General features: G+C 37.0%; 1 protein-coding gene across 4 annotated transcripts; it reads left to right on the forward strand.

Annotated features, from left to right (window-relative positions):
* The first annotated feature begins 7,262 nt into the window (after positions 1–7,262).
* apip (APAF1 interacting protein) lies at positions 7,263–16,677 on the forward strand. Of its 4 annotated transcripts, none has more exons than XM_067573894.1 (8): positions 7,263–7,329; positions 10,464–10,532; positions 11,610–11,710; positions 13,386–13,434; positions 13,534–13,651; positions 14,201–14,336; positions 15,574–15,741; positions 15,852–16,677. In XM_067573894.1, exons 1-8 carry the CDS (start codon positions 7,309–7,311, stop codon positions 15,949–15,951), a joined length of 762 nt encoding a protein of 253 aa, XP_067429995.1. In that variant the 5' UTR covers positions 7,263–7,308; the 3' UTR covers positions 15,952–16,677. The 4 variants fall into 4 exon arrangements, with proteins under 4 accessions (XP_067429995.1, XP_067430068.1, XP_067430149.1 ...); XM_067573967.1 differs by having other exon boundaries at positions 7,294–7,326; XM_067574048.1 differs by lacking the exon at positions 7,263–7,329 and adding an exon at positions 7,430–7,569.
* Positions 16,678–17,115: the final 438 nt, after the last annotated feature.

Genomic DNA, 17,115 nt, shown 5'->3' on the forward strand with positions numbered 1-17,115 from the left:
AAAGATTCACTGCCTCTCCCCAACTGTTATCTAATGTTTCATGGCAACCTCCGTTGTTCCCGTCTCGAAAATCCCAAGGCAGCAGAGCAGTGACCTGTGCACTCCAGCTCACATCTATTATCACCAAGAGAAAGTAGTCATAGCCTTTATCACCTCCATTATACCACGAACATACAGTATATCCACTCCAGTTGGCACATTTATGCATCAGATCCATAAAAACACATAATAACGATTCTCGTTGCTGCCTCTCAGTTAGTATTACATTTTTGGGAGGAAAAGCAGCATTGTTTGTTGATGGACAACCATCCAATTTTGACCATATCAATGAGAAAGTCATGTTGAAAGTCATGTTTCAAATGAAGTGTTAATCTTAAATTCACCGAAAGTTTGGGAAGCTGATGCATTAATGTACTTTTAATGTCCAAATCATCCTGAATATATGTATTCTTTGCTTATGGAAATGGCCACCATAAATTTCTTCATGGTGATTAAATGAAATCTAAAATTAAAATCATAATTGCACATTTTTATTTCAGTTCACTGAATCTGAAAGTAAATGAAAAACCAGGGGTGTACATCTTTCATTTTAGTCACACAAACACAGATGCTTTCCAATACAAGTAATGAGGTTCTCCTTCTGGATCAGTTTGTCCTAAATTGGTCCCCAGTTATTTTTAATGTAGGTAGTGAATCACCGTACAGTGAATTGGATTTGGGGCACTGATTAAGTTATGGATGAAAAGAACAATGGGACAGCAGTGAGTCAGTGAACACAATGAAAGTATGATGTCACATAAAAAAACCCTCAAAAATAAAGAATAATTGTTTGACCTATGGACAGAAGCTGTAACAATATTCAAATTTGATTCAAAAGACGACCTTTTCAAGGTTTTGTCATAGCATGGGACCCAACTGTGTAACTGCTTTAGGTAAGCTATCAAGCTAGCATTTACAGCAACAATATTGTCATTGCTTACCAACTATCACCCCTAAATCAAAATTAGTTAGTATTTTAATAATAAACCTCACACGTGTTTTCTCAGCTCTTTCTGCACATCATTTTAAACTACCTACTACTACTACTACTACTACTAATGGCAGGAAGGGGAAGGAAAGCTGGAGTGCAGAAAGTAGGTATTATAATGAATTATTTTAGCTATAATCAAACAGCAGTATTGCTGAAGCAGATATATGTATGGGGATGTTCTAGAAAAGGGAAATATCAGGGCAACATGTATAGTGTATTACTCTGTGTGCCACCATCATTGAGACCAAGCTTTGAATTAATCTTTAAAAGTAAAACTCACAAAATCATTAACTTTCAGCTATGTGACCAATTTTTATTACTTATACTGATACATTGACATCTAGAAGGCACCAGCATACCTGTCTTCATTTATAAGGCCTTGCTATCTAAGTTGCTGATATATTTAGTAAGTAAGCAAGTAAGTAAACTTTATTTATAAAGCGCCTTTCAAAAACAGAGTTAAAAGGTGCTGTGCAATGCAAACAATTGAGAGAAAAATAACATAGAATAAAATGAAGTAAAATAAAAAGTTTAACAACACGTAATATCAATATAAAAAACAATAAAACCATAAAAAAAAACGACAGGGCGGACAAAGAAGTCAGATATAACAATAAAAAAAGTGAAAGCAACACAGAGAGCAATCACACATTACGAGATAAAGTGCTAACGAAACAGATAAGTTTTTAAGAGCCTCTTAAAACTGGACAGAGTTTACGTTTTTTATTACTAGGGGAGGACAGCTCCAGAGGGTGAGGGCCACATCCGCAAAAGCACGGTCACCCTTGGTCTTAAGCCAAGATTTCGGGACAGCCAGAGGGCATTTGTCACACCCTACCTGGACTTTGTGTGTTTTTTGGTCTTTTTATGTTCTTGTGTTGTGTTCTTTGGGGTCTCCTGGTTTTCACTTCTGTTTAGTCCTTCGGTTCATATGGGTTTTCTTGTTATATTTGGGTGGTGGGTTTGGACTGCCTTTTGTTGTTTAGCCTGGTGTGTTGTATACTTTAGTTTAGGTTCAGGACGGTTCTTTGACAGGTTGATGTGGGTTGTATTTAGAGTATTGTGTTTTCTGGGTTTTGGTTTTGTTACTGTGTTTCCCTTGTGTGTTCATGTACTCCCCCTCACCTGCCGTGCTTCACCCTCGTTAGCCCTGCTCTGCTTCCTGTGTTTCCCTCAGCCAATCACTCCCAGCCTGCCCTGTGTCTCGTCACCTGTTCCCCATTCCGATTAGTTTAGTCCGTATTTAAGGTCTGGTTTTGAGTTGAGTCTTTGTTGGATCATTGTTTTGTCTTGTCTGCTAGTTCTGTTCAGCTCTGTTTGCCTGTACTTGACCATCCATGATTAAAGGAGATTTTCGTCAAATCTGCATTCCGGCCTCTGCATTTGGGTCCACTCCTGCCTCCCCAACCTGACAGCATTGGTCAGTAGACCTCAGTGATATAGAGAGGTATAAAGTGGGGCCAGCCCTTGTAGTGCTCTATAGGTATTTAAAAGAATTTTAAAATCAATTCTGCATTCTATTGGTAACCAATGTAGGTTGGCCAGCACTGGTTTGATGTGTGCTTTACATTGTGTATTAGTTAGCAGTCTGGCAGCTACATTTTGGACCAACTGCAGCCAAGACAAAGAAGAGTGAGTCAGGGTTGTGAACAATGAATTGCAATAATCAAGACAGGAGGACACAAAAGCATGAATTATTTTTTCCAGATCTTCAAAGGATAATATAGCTTTGATTTTTTTTTTTTTTTTGCAATGTTCCTTAGATGAAACAGGATTAGACTACTTTCTTTATGTGACACTCAAAGTTCATGCGTCAGTCAAAGAAGACTCTGAAGTTTTTGGAGGCTCGCTTAACATTTACTGTTAATGGACCAATACATTGCTGTACTTCTTCAGAAATGCTCTTAGGGCCTATAATAAGGACTTCTGTTTTGTCAAGGTTAAGTTGGAGGAAGTTATCTGACATCCAGTCCTTGATAGCTGTTAGGCAGTCTTGCAAGGTGGAGAGTTTGCAGGTCATTTGAATTGACAGAAAAGTATAGCTGTGTGCCGTCCGCATAGCAGTGATACACTTGAACTGACTAATTAGGAAACCAAGGGGGAGCATGTACAGGGAGAAAAGAATAGGACCAAGGATTGAACCTTGGGGTACCCCACATGACAACTGAGCAGATGAGGACACGAAATGATCAATTGCCACATAAAAACTCCTTTCTGACAAATAGGAGGCAAAGATTGTAGTGTTGCTTGTGTATTTGAGTTGTATTCATGTATATTCTGTGGCAGTTCTATGCAGGTCAGTTTATTATAAGAATTTTGTGATTTCTGGGTTTTGGGTTTTTTGCTGTGTTCCCTTTTGTGTTCCTGTGCTTGCTTTGCCCAGCTACACACCTGTACTGCATAGCCCTGCCCTGCCCTGTGTTTCCCCACACTTGCCCTATACCATAAATAAGCCTATGACATTAATAATAATAATAGTAACACTTCACACCCTAGAAAACACAGTAGCTGACTTACTGTGTAAATCACTACTTACTGAACTGGAAACCAGGTGGAAGCACGCCCGAGGTGTGTCAATGTTGCTAATTGTTCAAGTAATGAAGGAGGGAAACAGAAGTCTCCTCCACAGATCTCACTTGGTTAGATGTATTCACAGCATTTAAAGACATCACTGACAAAACATAACATGGCAAAATATGAAACAAAAAAATGTCAGGGCACTACTTTAAAAGGTGCCACTCCTTTTCAGTTTTGGGTTAATTATGCCCTACAGCTTTAAGGAAGTATGATACCTGGGATGTTCCTATGTCAGCCATAATAGTAGAGCACTGTAACGTGTCAAATTTGTTTCAAATTAGACCTACTATTAAAATGTGCAAAATGGCTCATAAACCTAATGGATCATCTGTGTTAATTGTGTACAAGTAGATATTAAAGAAATAAAATGTTATGCCATACATGTATTACATTTCTTTGGAAAATCTGGTCATGTTTCACCTTGTTTAACGTAGAAATGATCATGATTTGAAAGTAGTCTGCAATGTTTTGTACATATCTACAATGTTTGTACATAATTTCTTTCACCTACAAAATACCTGAGAATTTTTTTTTTCTTCAAGAGGAATTTGGAAAAGGTACAATAGCTTCATTTTGTCACTTTTAAATGACTGTATCATGTGTAAAGATGTACTTTCTCTGGCTGATAGAGTTTGAATTTTCTTTTCCTGGTTCATTTAATTGGAATTTTCTTTTCCTTGTTTGAACGAGTGCAAAATGCAGCTACAAGGCTCTGTTTACTCAGTTTATTTTTAAAATATATGTATGTACCACATTTCATGGTCATTTATCCACCCATTCATCCAAAATGTCAACCTGTTAATGGGCCAAGATCAAAAGTCAAGTGACCCCCAAAGTCATTAGTGCATTTGTCTGAGATTGAATGTCTGTACCAAATATTTGTGACAATTCATTGAGTAGATGTTGAAGTTAGGGGACCACCAATATCATTGTGATTCATCCTCTGGGGTCCATGAATATCAGTATCAGTAGATGTTGAGATCTTGTATTCTGTATACACCACCAACCAACTGACTGACTGCTATTGCCATCCCTAGAGCCACACCACTAGCATAGCTAAAAAACACAGATGGCTGTTTGAAAAATTGCTGTATAATTAAAGCTGAACTGCATTTCAAAAAGCATTAATATGAGCAATCTTATGCACAGAGTAGAATGGCTCACAGACGTCCTCAAAGATGTATTACAGATTGTGGATCTTTTTCAACTCCTTCTCCACAACCCTAACCTGTGTTTGTGCCCCTAAAGCAATTGGAGAATTTGATGACACTTTACTCTGACGAGTGACAGACTCTCACTAGCACCTGCCAAAATAAAGCATGGCCAAAATGGGAACTTCCACACACGTACGAGTACACACAAGCTTCCTTGCAGTTACCCTTTCCCGCACGCAATGAGCCTTGGAGTCTGTTCAAAAGGAAACGAAGCCAAGCTGCATGGAGGAGTGGCTGTATGGAGCAATTGCAGACCATTCCAGATAGAGATCACTCAAACCAACAGACAGCATGCTCAGGCTAGATGCACAATTTCTTATGACTTCTTGATAAAATTCCATAAATAATATGTACATTTATGGGTTTCATAGCATATAGTCTATATGTTTGGCATATGGCCATCAGAATATAAAGTAGCTTGTTTAGTCCAGTGGTTCCCAACTTGGGGGTCAGTCCCCTTCAAAGGGTCATTAGATAAATCTGAGGGGTTGTGAGATTACTAATGGGAGAGGAAAGAAGAAAAAACAGAGTTCTGATACACAAATCTGTTTTCAGTTTTTTGACTTTTTCTCTAATCTTTCATTTTCGGTGAAATATTGGATTTTTTGAACATTTATTGAAATGAAATCATGTGAGAAGTTTAGAGGGAAAAATCATTATTTGGTGGAGCTGTTAACAACTCATAGACATCTGAAATGTGACCCCGACTACACACTGCTTTTTGTAAGATGTCAAAAGCCAAAAAGGCTTGAAACCACTCGTTTAATCTTTAACAATGTGTTATATTGTAAAAGCTTGTGATATATTTTCCATTGGGCCTCATGCATTAGCCATTTGTAGAAACAGATTTGTTCTTAAAATGCACGTAGGAGTGATAGAACATGTATGGTATTGATCAACTTTCTCGTACTTTGAATTTTCCCTTACTAACGAAATTTATGAGCGGTCCAAACCTGTCATATATGAGTCATGAATAGATCATCTCTGCCTTTCTTCACATTGGAGAAACATTTGTTTAACATACAGTTATAATAAAAAAAGAATATATGAGTAAAACAAACTTAATGCAAAGTTTATATTATGTTTACCATATTTTCATCATGCCAATTTATTTAAAAGGTTTTTTTTTTTTAGATTTTATGATTTTATGGCCATATTTTGGCGCAGCAACTTCTACATTTCATTACAGTAGTTGCTAGGAAACTTCTCTCATTCAGACAGCTGCCTCTGTCTCTCTGCAGGTCTCTGACCAGTATCATCTTGTGTTGCAGCCGACAGTGTAACATCACCTGTAGACTATAATATTCTCCTCTAATATCTCTGACTGTCACATGGCCGACTCCCATCACGTAGCGCTTTGCTTTCGAAAGATGTTTTTAGCATCTAACTTCACATCAAAACATTCCTTCCTTGTTTCTGTCACGGTGCTCCTACTGTCACTCCTAAATTTGTAAAATTTGTCTTTACTGATTTCTGATGTTGCGCGGTGTTTTTCCTCTTTGGGACCTTTTTTGCGAACGAAACTCGCCCACAAACGGAGCGGAACATTGAGCTTTATATGGCAATTTTAGGGCCGTGGATTATGCTAATGATCACGTCTCATGAACGCGCAAGTCCTCATGAACTGGTGGCATTCATCAGGCTGAAACGAGAATTCAGCCTGACAAGAATAAATATATGAGGGAGAAAAGAAAACATGCATGAGGACCACCTTCATCTAAAAAGTAACTAGGCTACTAGTACTACTACTACAAGGCCACTACATTTCAGATGGAAATCTCGTACTTTCTACTCCACCACATTTATTTGACAGCTTTAAAGTAGCATAAAATGGAAATATTCAAGTAAAGTACAATTAAGCTACCTCAAATTTGTAGGCCTATTTAAGTAGCCTACAGTACTTGAGTAAACTTTCCACCACTAGAGGTGGAATGCAACTACTACCCTCCACTCCACTACATTTACTTGACAACTTTAGTTACTTTTCAGATGAAGATTTGACACATTGGATAATATAACTAATTTTTAAAATACAACACATTAAAGATGAAACCACTGGTTTCCAACCTTTTTGGCTTTTGACATCTTTCAAAAAGCAGTGTGTAGTCAGGGTCACATTTCAGATGTCTATGAGTTGTTAACAGCTCCACCAAATAGTGTTTTTTTCCCTCTAAACGTCTCACATAGTTTCATTTCATTAAATGATCCAATATTTCACCAAAAATCAATGATTAGAGAAAAAGTCAAAAAACTGAAAACAGATTTGTTTATCACAATTTTGTTTTTTCTTCTTTCCTCTCCCATTAATCATCTCACGACCCCTCAGATTTATGTGGTGACCCCTTGGGGGCGCCGACCCCCATGTTGGGAACTACTGGACTAAACTATTTTTAAGCAGTTCAAACTCTCCACCTCCAGCAGCTACAACAGCAACATACTGCTTATACACTTTTGTAAAGGAACCGAATACTTCTTCCATCACTGCATATGACACGACATGAAAAAGTAGTAAGACTCTGTTGCCTCTATTTGTTTTTTTTTAAAAAAAACTGTTATTCAAATGTGATTAGTGTAAATATTGACTTGTGTGGGTTTGACGAGTCTGTCCTGTCTTGTTTACCCACACCCATATGTTTACCTAACGTTAGCTTCGATGTCGCACATTGATGACGTAGAGTAGGCACTAGTTCTTATAGCAGCAGTTGTTTTAACATCGTATATTTGACCATATTGCACAACAAATATAAGGTAAGAGGTTATCTTCTGTATATATGTTTTACTGGTGGAGGTTAAAACTAAAGTATCATGCTGCACCACAGCGAGTTAGGAGGCTAAAAGTTACTCTAACTGCTGTGGGTTAACAGTTAGCCACAGCTGAGGTAATGTCAACAGTGGCGACTCATAGTTTCAATCGTTAATGAAATATAACCGGAACTTTTACCACACGAATCTGAAACAACAGCAGTAGCTTTAATCGGCGCTCACTACTCGGTTGAGAAGTCACATTTAAGATTATTTTGGGAGACTCAAACTGAGTGTGTAACTTAACGTGAGTACTGTAGCTAACTAACAGACATGTGTTCTCCCTCAGACACACATAAGCCACATGTTTTATTTCAGTAATGTCCATTTGTTTAAAAATACCCTGCTGGCCAATTTTGTTTGAAATATCGTTTTTTTTGGGGGGGGGGTGGGGGGTTAATTCTACAGTAATGCACTGACTGTGTAAGCCTAACTCTTCTGTCTTTGCTATGGAACTTATACCATACGGCATTTGTCTCTAAAGCAGTATCAAATGTTAACATTGCATCTTTACTATTTAAAGAAAGGCTGCGAATTGCAGTAAATGCAGTATCTTACATGTAATCAGACATGCCAGATGTAGCACGCGTGTTTTCACTCAAACCAAGCAATTCATTTAACTGATAAGCACTCTTTGTTATGATGCCAGTTTTACCATGCTCATTCTGCAGCGATACAGTATTGCTCAATCAAGTACGTGTACAGACATGCATAGTTTTTCAAGAGAGTTAAGTTACAGTGGTTTTTTTTGTTTGTTTTGTTTTGAGGTTTTTTATAGCAGGAAACAGGCGTCAGATGTATCAAACAAGACGTGGGAAAACACCCTTAATAAGTCATGACTGACCAAAGAGTAGGGCTGCGACGATTATTTTCATCATCAATTAATCTGTCGATTATTTTCTCAATTAGTCGTTTGGTTTATGAAATGTCTGAAAATGTTGCAATGAATTGTAAGAACTGTTTCCCAAAGCCCAACCAACAGTCCACAACTCAAAGAAATTGAGTTTATTGTCATAGAGAACGAAAGAAACCAGAAAAAAATTCACATTTTTAGAAACTGTATTCAGAGAATTTGTACATTTTGACTCAAAATGATTAATAAATTATCAAAATAGTTGACAATTAATTTGCTGTTGATCGAGTAAGGGTTGCAGGTCTAGCAAAGAGTGAAACGTGGCTTCTCATTATGCCTCTCAAATGCAGTCATTTGGATCCGTAGACAATACATTTGTGAATGAGGTGAAATCTAAAATTAAATACATGAGGCACAAACTGGGGCTAGAGTGTGACGTGAGTGCTGGAACTAAAATAAATAAATTATCTAGCCATATGTTGTTATTTTTCAGTAGGATTCATTTGTTTTAACATACCCTACTAGTCAGTGTTGTTAAAAAATGTTGAACACACAAGTCATTTTAGCCTTCTTGGTTAAATCTGAAGCAGTGCATGCATTGTGAATGTTTAGTATGTGTCTGCCACATGTACCATATGGCATGTGTCCATAAGGAATAAAATGAACAAAGATAATGTTACGGCTTTGAAAGTTTAAAGTGACATATTTGCTGCAATCTGCATGTGTATTAAAGTGAATTCAATATCCTGTGGCTAATCAGGGACGTGAGTTGTATCTGCCTTTCTTATTGTGTTCTGATTATTAATTGAGAAAATAATCTACAGATTAGGCCTAATCGATAAGGAAAATGATCATCAGTTGCAACCTTACTGATAAGCACACAACTTGAAACAGAGAGCTACTTTATGACATGAAATGGCCTTATGTAGTTATAAATTTGCATATTCAGTCTTTATTAACATAGGCTCATTCAAGTATTTGTGCTTACATGTACAGTATTCTCAGTGCAGGTACAATAACTTCACAGCAGGAAATAGGCTTCAGTTGCTTAAAACTAATATAAAACACGCTCAACAAAAATGTCTTTAAATATGTTTTCATGCAGTTTATCTTAGTTATTTTTAATGGACTAGTGTTCCAACTAACAATTATTTATATGATGATAATGACAATAATTTATCATTATAGATCAGTCTGCCAATTACTTTCTCAGTTATGTAAAATGTTGATGGATAATTTCCTACAGCTTAAGGTAAAATCTTCAGCTGTCTGACCAACAGTGCGAAAGCAGAAAACATTCAGTTTACAATGATATAAAACAGAAAAGCAGAAAATCCTCATAAATTAGAAACTGAAACCAACAAAACAATTATTCAAATATCAAAATAGTTTGTGATTAATTTTCCATCAGCTGACTAATGGGATAGTCATCATGTGTTTGATCTTGTCGTACCTCGAAGCATGTGTCGACATACTTGTTTGGAGCATGTTTGAGCTATCCAGCTTATTAAACAGTCAATATCAAGTGGTTGCATGTTCTTATTTTCTCATATCTTAGTGGTAAAAAGCCTGTAACTTTTATTCTCTTCAAAAATGTCATCTTTAAGGGTTTTCCATTGCGTTATCATTGGTTTAAAAAAAAAAAAAAAATCAATAGTGACATCTGAGATTTTTTTTTAGCAGTGCTTATTCCATCAAAGGAAACCACATTTTCTCCCTAATGTGTGGGAGGAGAAGGAAGTAGAGGAGTTCGTGAGAACTGTAAATCAGTTCTCACTTATTCCACCCTGTGTTATCACCGCAGTATCTGATTCCAACAGGGAATAAATCAAAATAAGGAAGTAAGGCACTAACAGAATTCTGTTGCTTTAGTCGTGACTTAAGAGGCTTTCACATGCAACACTAAAATCAATGTTACTGCAACCTTTTCTCAGACATCTTCTCTTGGCAAGGTGAATTGTTATTAAATGCAGTGCTTTTCTTACAGGCCATGTCATCTTTGTGTGGCACCAGCAATGACTTCCAAGATGCCGCTCAAGAGTCCATAGAGAAGCAGGTAAGCGTGACGTGACAGATAAACACTGAAATGTTCTGTATGAAATGTTGCAGTGAAATTCACCTGAACTGACAGATGGCTGCCAAAGTCAGAAAATAGGCTAAAAGTATTTTATGGAGCTTTAGGAGGCTTTTATTTAATTATTCAACATAAAATACAAATTAGTTATAATAATATGATCTTTCCATTATAGTGACACAGTACTAGTGCAGCACTACTCAAGACATAACTGGGGAAACATTAAAAGCACAGTGCATATAAACATTAAAGGTTTTACGGCTGGTGTTATTCCATTTTTTCTTATTGTCAAATAATCCCATGAAAAGACCAAAACCAACAGTGTGTTAGTCTCTCAGTACTTCCCAACTTCCTTACTCTCTCTGTAGTACTAAACCCCAAACCCATTGAACTACTGAAGACTTAAATCTTTAAAAACGGGGCACAAATATATAGTTTCATTTTTATAAGAAACAGCTGGGCTTTGTAGCATTTGGCAAACATTAATTTAGTATTTGTTAGGGACTATTTTCAGCTGTGTGTTGACACACATTTGATGTTCTTGTGAGTATTGACAGCAGCAAGGTGGTGTATGTGAGATTTACTTGAAATAAGTAAGTAAGTAACCAGAAACCAGAAAAAAAAAATCACTTTTGAGAAGTGGGAATCAGTGAATTTGAACATTTTTCTTTGTAAAAAATGATTCAAAACATTAATTTTCTGTTGATCGATTAATTAACTAATCCTTGGAGCTCTAATCAGACTTTAGATACACAGACAATACTTGTTAGTAGGATCGATTCATTTTGGTCATTTTTGGTCATTTTTGGTCATTCAAAGGATTTTTTTGACACTAAGAAAAATGGTACAAAATTTACCCACCAACTTATTTTTTGCAACAATAGAAGTGAATACTGCATGTATTTATTTTTTATACTGAGTAACAGTCTTCTGTTTCCATTACAGTGACACACTGTTGGTACAGCAATACCCAAAACATCAATATTAAAAGCTCTCTCCATATGTTTGGCAACACTTTTATTCATATTGATTGCGTTAACAGTTTTGTGACTGTTGCAGGACCAGGAGCATCCTCGTGTACTTATTCCTGAACTATGTCGACTCTTCTACCAGCTGGGATGGGTGACGGGGACGGGCGGAGGAATCAGTTTGAGAAGAGGGTTCGTATGAGTATTTTAGATTGTACGGAATCTGAAATTGTACATCATTATGCTCAATCGGTTAACAGCGATCATTTTCCCAGCTTTAGTTTTATCCACTGCTATTAAAGTTTTCACTCCTAACTGAATAGATATCTGACCTGAACCGACTGACACACTTTCGTTTAGCTTTTCTCTTTGCATATCTTTTGACATCCCAAAAATCGAATGTTGTTGTGGAGATTTTTTTTATTTCCCAAGAGAAGAATTTGTATGCTGACAAATTCCTAAAAGTCCAGTGAAGCTGATGTGAGGTCAGTTATATCGGTTTTGACAATGTGTGCAAATTTAGGCTGAAGACAGAAGGCCACAGTTTTGCCAAAGTGAAACAAAATACAAACTGAAGGCTTTTGACAGGTTATTCCAAACATCTTTGATCTGTGTTGTTTTGGGTGGCAGCTACAAAAATGCACCACCCATTAGCAAATCCCTATCTGAAATGGGAAATGGCAGACATTTATTTAAGCCAACAGAGGAACTTGATGAAACCTGAGATGAAGCCAAATAAGATTTACTGACTGCAGCTCTGTGTGCTGGTATTTCATTCAGATAGAAAGATATTGCTACTTTGAAATGATTCAAAAGAGAATTTCTTTTCATCTTATTAAGACTATTTGAAATGCTACCTTTTTAGAGTCTGATAGAAAAGAAGCAGTACTGAGCTCCACTGCAACACAACAATTTCACATTCCTTAAAACAGATGTTTCTTGGATGGAGTGATAACTATTTTCCAGTCCTTCATTGTCCTCCTTCAGCTCAGAAATCTGAAGGCTGATTAATTTAATTAAAACAATACTCATAACACCAGATGAAGCGAGAGGATGGTATCAAAGGAGATCTGGAATAAATCAAGCGATCTTAACATACAGTAGTGTTGTCAGACGTATTAAACAAAAATTCTAGTAAGTGCAGGTCTGAATTTGAACTTTTGAAGGCTTTCTTTTTTTACTGTTGCTTTAGTTTGACTCAGAAATGACTCAGAGCCTAAGATAGCCTTGCCAAGCCTTGCACTGAAAATCAATAGGCTACTGCTTTATCTGCTGTTTGTTGCTAGATAAAGAAGAGTACAATGGGTTTATCATCTACATTCTGAAGGGAAACTCTCAACATTTAGACAATAATGTGATTTATTTACAAGATTTTTAGACAGATCCACTCTGGTTGGCTCTTAACTCTGCAAATCTGTCGAATGTAGTAGAATGTAAATTTTTCCATCAACGACTAAATATTCTGTCAGGGAAATGTGATTTGTTGACACATCAGGCAGTCGTTGAAATGTTATTTAGAATGGACATTGTCAGTACGAAGTGCATTATGAATACTTGGAACAATGTAAAACTGCTGCAGAATTTGAAATAATTATTTTCTGTAACCGTCTTGGGGGATTGGGTTCTTTATGGATTGCTGGAAAAAGCTTTGGTGTTTCTTTCACATTGTGCAGTAGCCAGTGAGCTTCAGTTCAGTACACACCATAACTTTCTCTTTGAAGAAAAGAACCGTAAGAGGAGACCAGCTGTTACCATGGAAGGCCATCATGCTCCATTATGTTGTGACAACTTGGGATATCTCCTTCAAGAACTACTTACCTGTCCTTCCTATTGATTCATAGCATGTTGTTTGTTATATAACTCACAGAGACCAGATCTACATCGCACCATCGGGTGTCCAGAAAGAGAGAATACAGGTAAGCAGGTTTTAATCATAGTCTGATTGAGAAGCATGTACATGAAAATTAATGCACAAAGTTTTAAACATATACCTTTCTTATGTTTGTGTTACTCAGCCAGAAGACATGTTTGTTTGTGACGTGGAGGAGAAGGACATCAGCTGTCCACCTGCTTGGAAAAAGTTAAAGAAGAGCCAGTGCACCCCTCTCTTTATGAATGCCTATACTATGAGAGGTGAGACTCTGATACACACACCACTCATACTCAGTCATTGATAAAACTCATCACTGAGCAGAATAGGGGTTTTATTCTGAAGTTGGGACTCAAAAGTCCTACTCAAAGTTAGGAGAAGCCTCATGGAAGTTACAGTTTGTAAAAATCTTCCTTTTTAGATGAAATTATGGAAAATGGCAGTTTATAGAAAAGCAGGTAAGTTATAGTAGTTTCATTTTGACACTGAAATTACAGGTCAAGATTTTATGTCCATCCCAAGTTTAGATTTTGGCATCAACTACTCCATAATTCCTTCTATCATGGAAAGTTTGTACAGTTTTTATCTGCAAACTCAATGATGAGAATGAGAATTGGCAGAGCTTCCAAATATGGTAGTTATTTCAAATACGACTCAAATTGTAACAGTGTGTTTGAAGGTAGAGGGTTTTTTTTTATTAATAATTTGTGGCCAGTGGCATTCTTTCTGTTGCCTCGTTACAATTATTATTTGAGGAAGAGAAGACAAAACACTCGAAAATCAAAATCTGTTTTTCCTTTGCTAAAATACAGGGGCACAAGCAGTTATACACACCCACTCCAAGGCTGCTGTCATGGCAACACTGCTGTATCCTGGCAAAGAGTTCAGGATAACACACCAGGAGATGATCAAGGGGATTCGTAAGGGTACCTCAGGCACCAACTATCGGTATGTAATCAAGCAGCAAGGATTAGTGAAGTCTAAAGAGTTTTCAACCATTTTCATTTCTCAGTCAAGAGTAGGTTTGTAAAGTCTTAGTTATTGAAGTAGCTTGGCATTGACAGTAAAAAACACAAAATTAAGTACAATGATAAACATTCTAGAAACGCTAAAACTGTTAATTTGGATGGACAATGAATTTATGAAGTGTTATGTTTCTGCTTGCTGCCATCTTTTTTTGTTTTTGTACGTTTTTTTTTAATCATACATCATTGTAAATGGATTATCTTTGGGTTTTGGACTGTGAGTCAGACAAAACAAGACATCTGAAGACATCACCTTTGATTGGGAAATTATAATGGTCATTCTTTACTATTTTCTGACATTTTATAGACCAAACAATTCATTTAGAAAATAATGGGCAGATTAATCGATAATGAAAATTCCTTAGTTGCGGTCCTAGTGTTCTGTAGTCTCATATCGCTGTCCAAAATGAATGGGTGTCTCATTTGACAAAGACTAGGAAAAAAAAAAAGAAAGTCTGCCTACCAAGACTAGTTTGTTAAGGTGGAGTTCTGGCACAAATTCACCTGTAATCATTCTGACAGTAGAAATTTCCAGCATCTTCTGGTATTGCAGCAGCCAGCTTTGTTGTAGAAACCAACATACTTACTCCGCCTTCATCCATCTTCTTCAGAAAAACTTCAAATCAACATGTTTGAACTTTACAACTTCAACATTGTCTATGGTATTTCCACATAAAACATATTGTACAATTTGACCAGCTAATTCTTAGCCATGAGCTCTTTGCAAATACATGTGCCCTGTCTTGCCTTACTTTTCTCAATAACTGATGCAGATCACAGGCTGAAACATGTGGATCCCTAATATGGAGTTGTTCTGTTGTTACTGGACTTTTTTTTTTTCATAATGATTGGTTGTTGTTCAACCAACACCCCAAAACCCATGGATATATTATTTACAATAATATACAGCAGAGAAAAGTAGAAAATCCTCACATTTGAGAAGCTGATATCAGAAAAGTTTTGGTATTTTCAATTACTTAACAGTTTCACTTCCACAAACTGAAAATCCACAAACTTTGTATTACTTTTCATATGATTTCCTCATACTCTGAGAGACTATGACAGTGTCAAGCTTTGAGAGCAGGCAAGTTTTGGCAAGACTGTATCTGATAGTACTGGGTGATGGGTGAACCTTGTAATTTTGTATGCTGCATTCACAGGTATGATGAAACTCTGGTAGTGCCCATCATTGAGAATACTCCGGAAGAAAGGGACTTGAAAGACAGGATGGCTTTGGCCATGGAGCAGTATCCAAATTCATGTGCAGTCCTCGTCCGCCGACATGGGGTGTACGTCTGGGGTGAGACATGGGAAAAAGCCAAGACCATGTAAGTATTTACCTCTCTGCACTTTTGGATCTTGTTTAAAATATGTTTCTTTTGTGGGCTGTTTAACAAAGAAAATTGATTAAAATTCTTTACCTTGCTGCATTTTGTAGGTGCGAATGCTACGACTACCTGTTTGATATCGCCGTCCAGATGAAGCAGTGTGGACTAGACCCTTCAGCCCTCCCGATGGAAGAGAAGGGAATAGTTTGACATTTTCTGGTCCTTTTTAAGAAAGAGACATTTGTTGCAGAAAGGTCAGTGGAGTTCAATCAGGAGAGCCGATTGTAATCATCTGCCTTTCATGCTGGCCTGCTTCAAAATTGATGAAATTTGATGGTGAGAGCAGATTCAGAGTTGAAGTAGATTGAATGTCTGTGATCCGGAAGAGGTATGCTGCAAAGCACTGTGGGACAACTCATGAGAGAGCAGCTGTCAAAATCAACGTCCTTGGGTTCAAACGCTTTCCTATTCAGGTTCGCCTGCACTGAATCAAGATCTTGTTGTGTGTCAGACATGAACATACTGTGCATCTCAATTGGTCAGTAATGGTGATTACCTGCCTTTGCTTCAATCAATAAAAGCTGATGGAATGTAAACGAGTCAGAAATTATTTTAAAGTCTCTTTTTTTTTTTTTCCTACCTTTTTGAAAAATAGAAATCCAAAGCTGAAAATAGAGGTTTAAAGTTTAAACATTTCTGCATTTTTAAAGCTATGTCTCTCTCTCTTTTTTGAACTGAAGGCACACAGAATGATGTCTGATAGTGTGTATAAGCTACATATCCTTTGCTGAAGTTTTGAAGCCATATTTCCCTTTTAAACAGCAAATGTAATAAACAAATTCCTCTTTTGATTTTTGATGAACACCGCGTACACACAAATGTCTGTGGTCAGCTTGTCAAACACCTTTCAGTAAAAATAAATGTAAAAGGACTCTAGCTGTGTCTGTGGACATCCTTTCATTCCCAAACCACCATTCGAGTCTTAGTGTAGGCATCACACAATGCCTGTGGATCCTTGCACAGCATGCCTCCAGTCTTCTGCATACTCATTTTTCATGAAAGCTAGAGGAGCTGTTCTTTTAACAAGCTCCCTTTGCTGCCCCCATCCCATTGCTTCCACCACTGTATTCCCTCAAAACAGAGTTCAGTCAAATATGCCACAGTCTTATTTAAAATGGGAAAAACAAGAAATATAAAAAACCCCCAACAACAACAAAATTATTCTTTCATGCTGTGCTAGCACTGCCAAGATTCTCCATCTTCTGATTAATTAGGAATTCTGGTAAACTAATTTGCAAAAGAAATTGAACATCAGCCCATAGCATAAAAATGACATTCTGAAGCTCACAAAGTCAGAAAATCTAAAAGCTTGAA

This window comes from Thunnus thynnus, chromosome 1 (genome assembly GCF_963924715.1).
Source record: "Thunnus thynnus chromosome 1, fThuThy2.1, whole genome shotgun sequence".
In the NCBI taxonomy this organism is placed as follows: domain Eukaryota; kingdom Metazoa; phylum Chordata; class Actinopteri; order Scombriformes; family Scombridae; genus Thunnus; species Thunnus thynnus.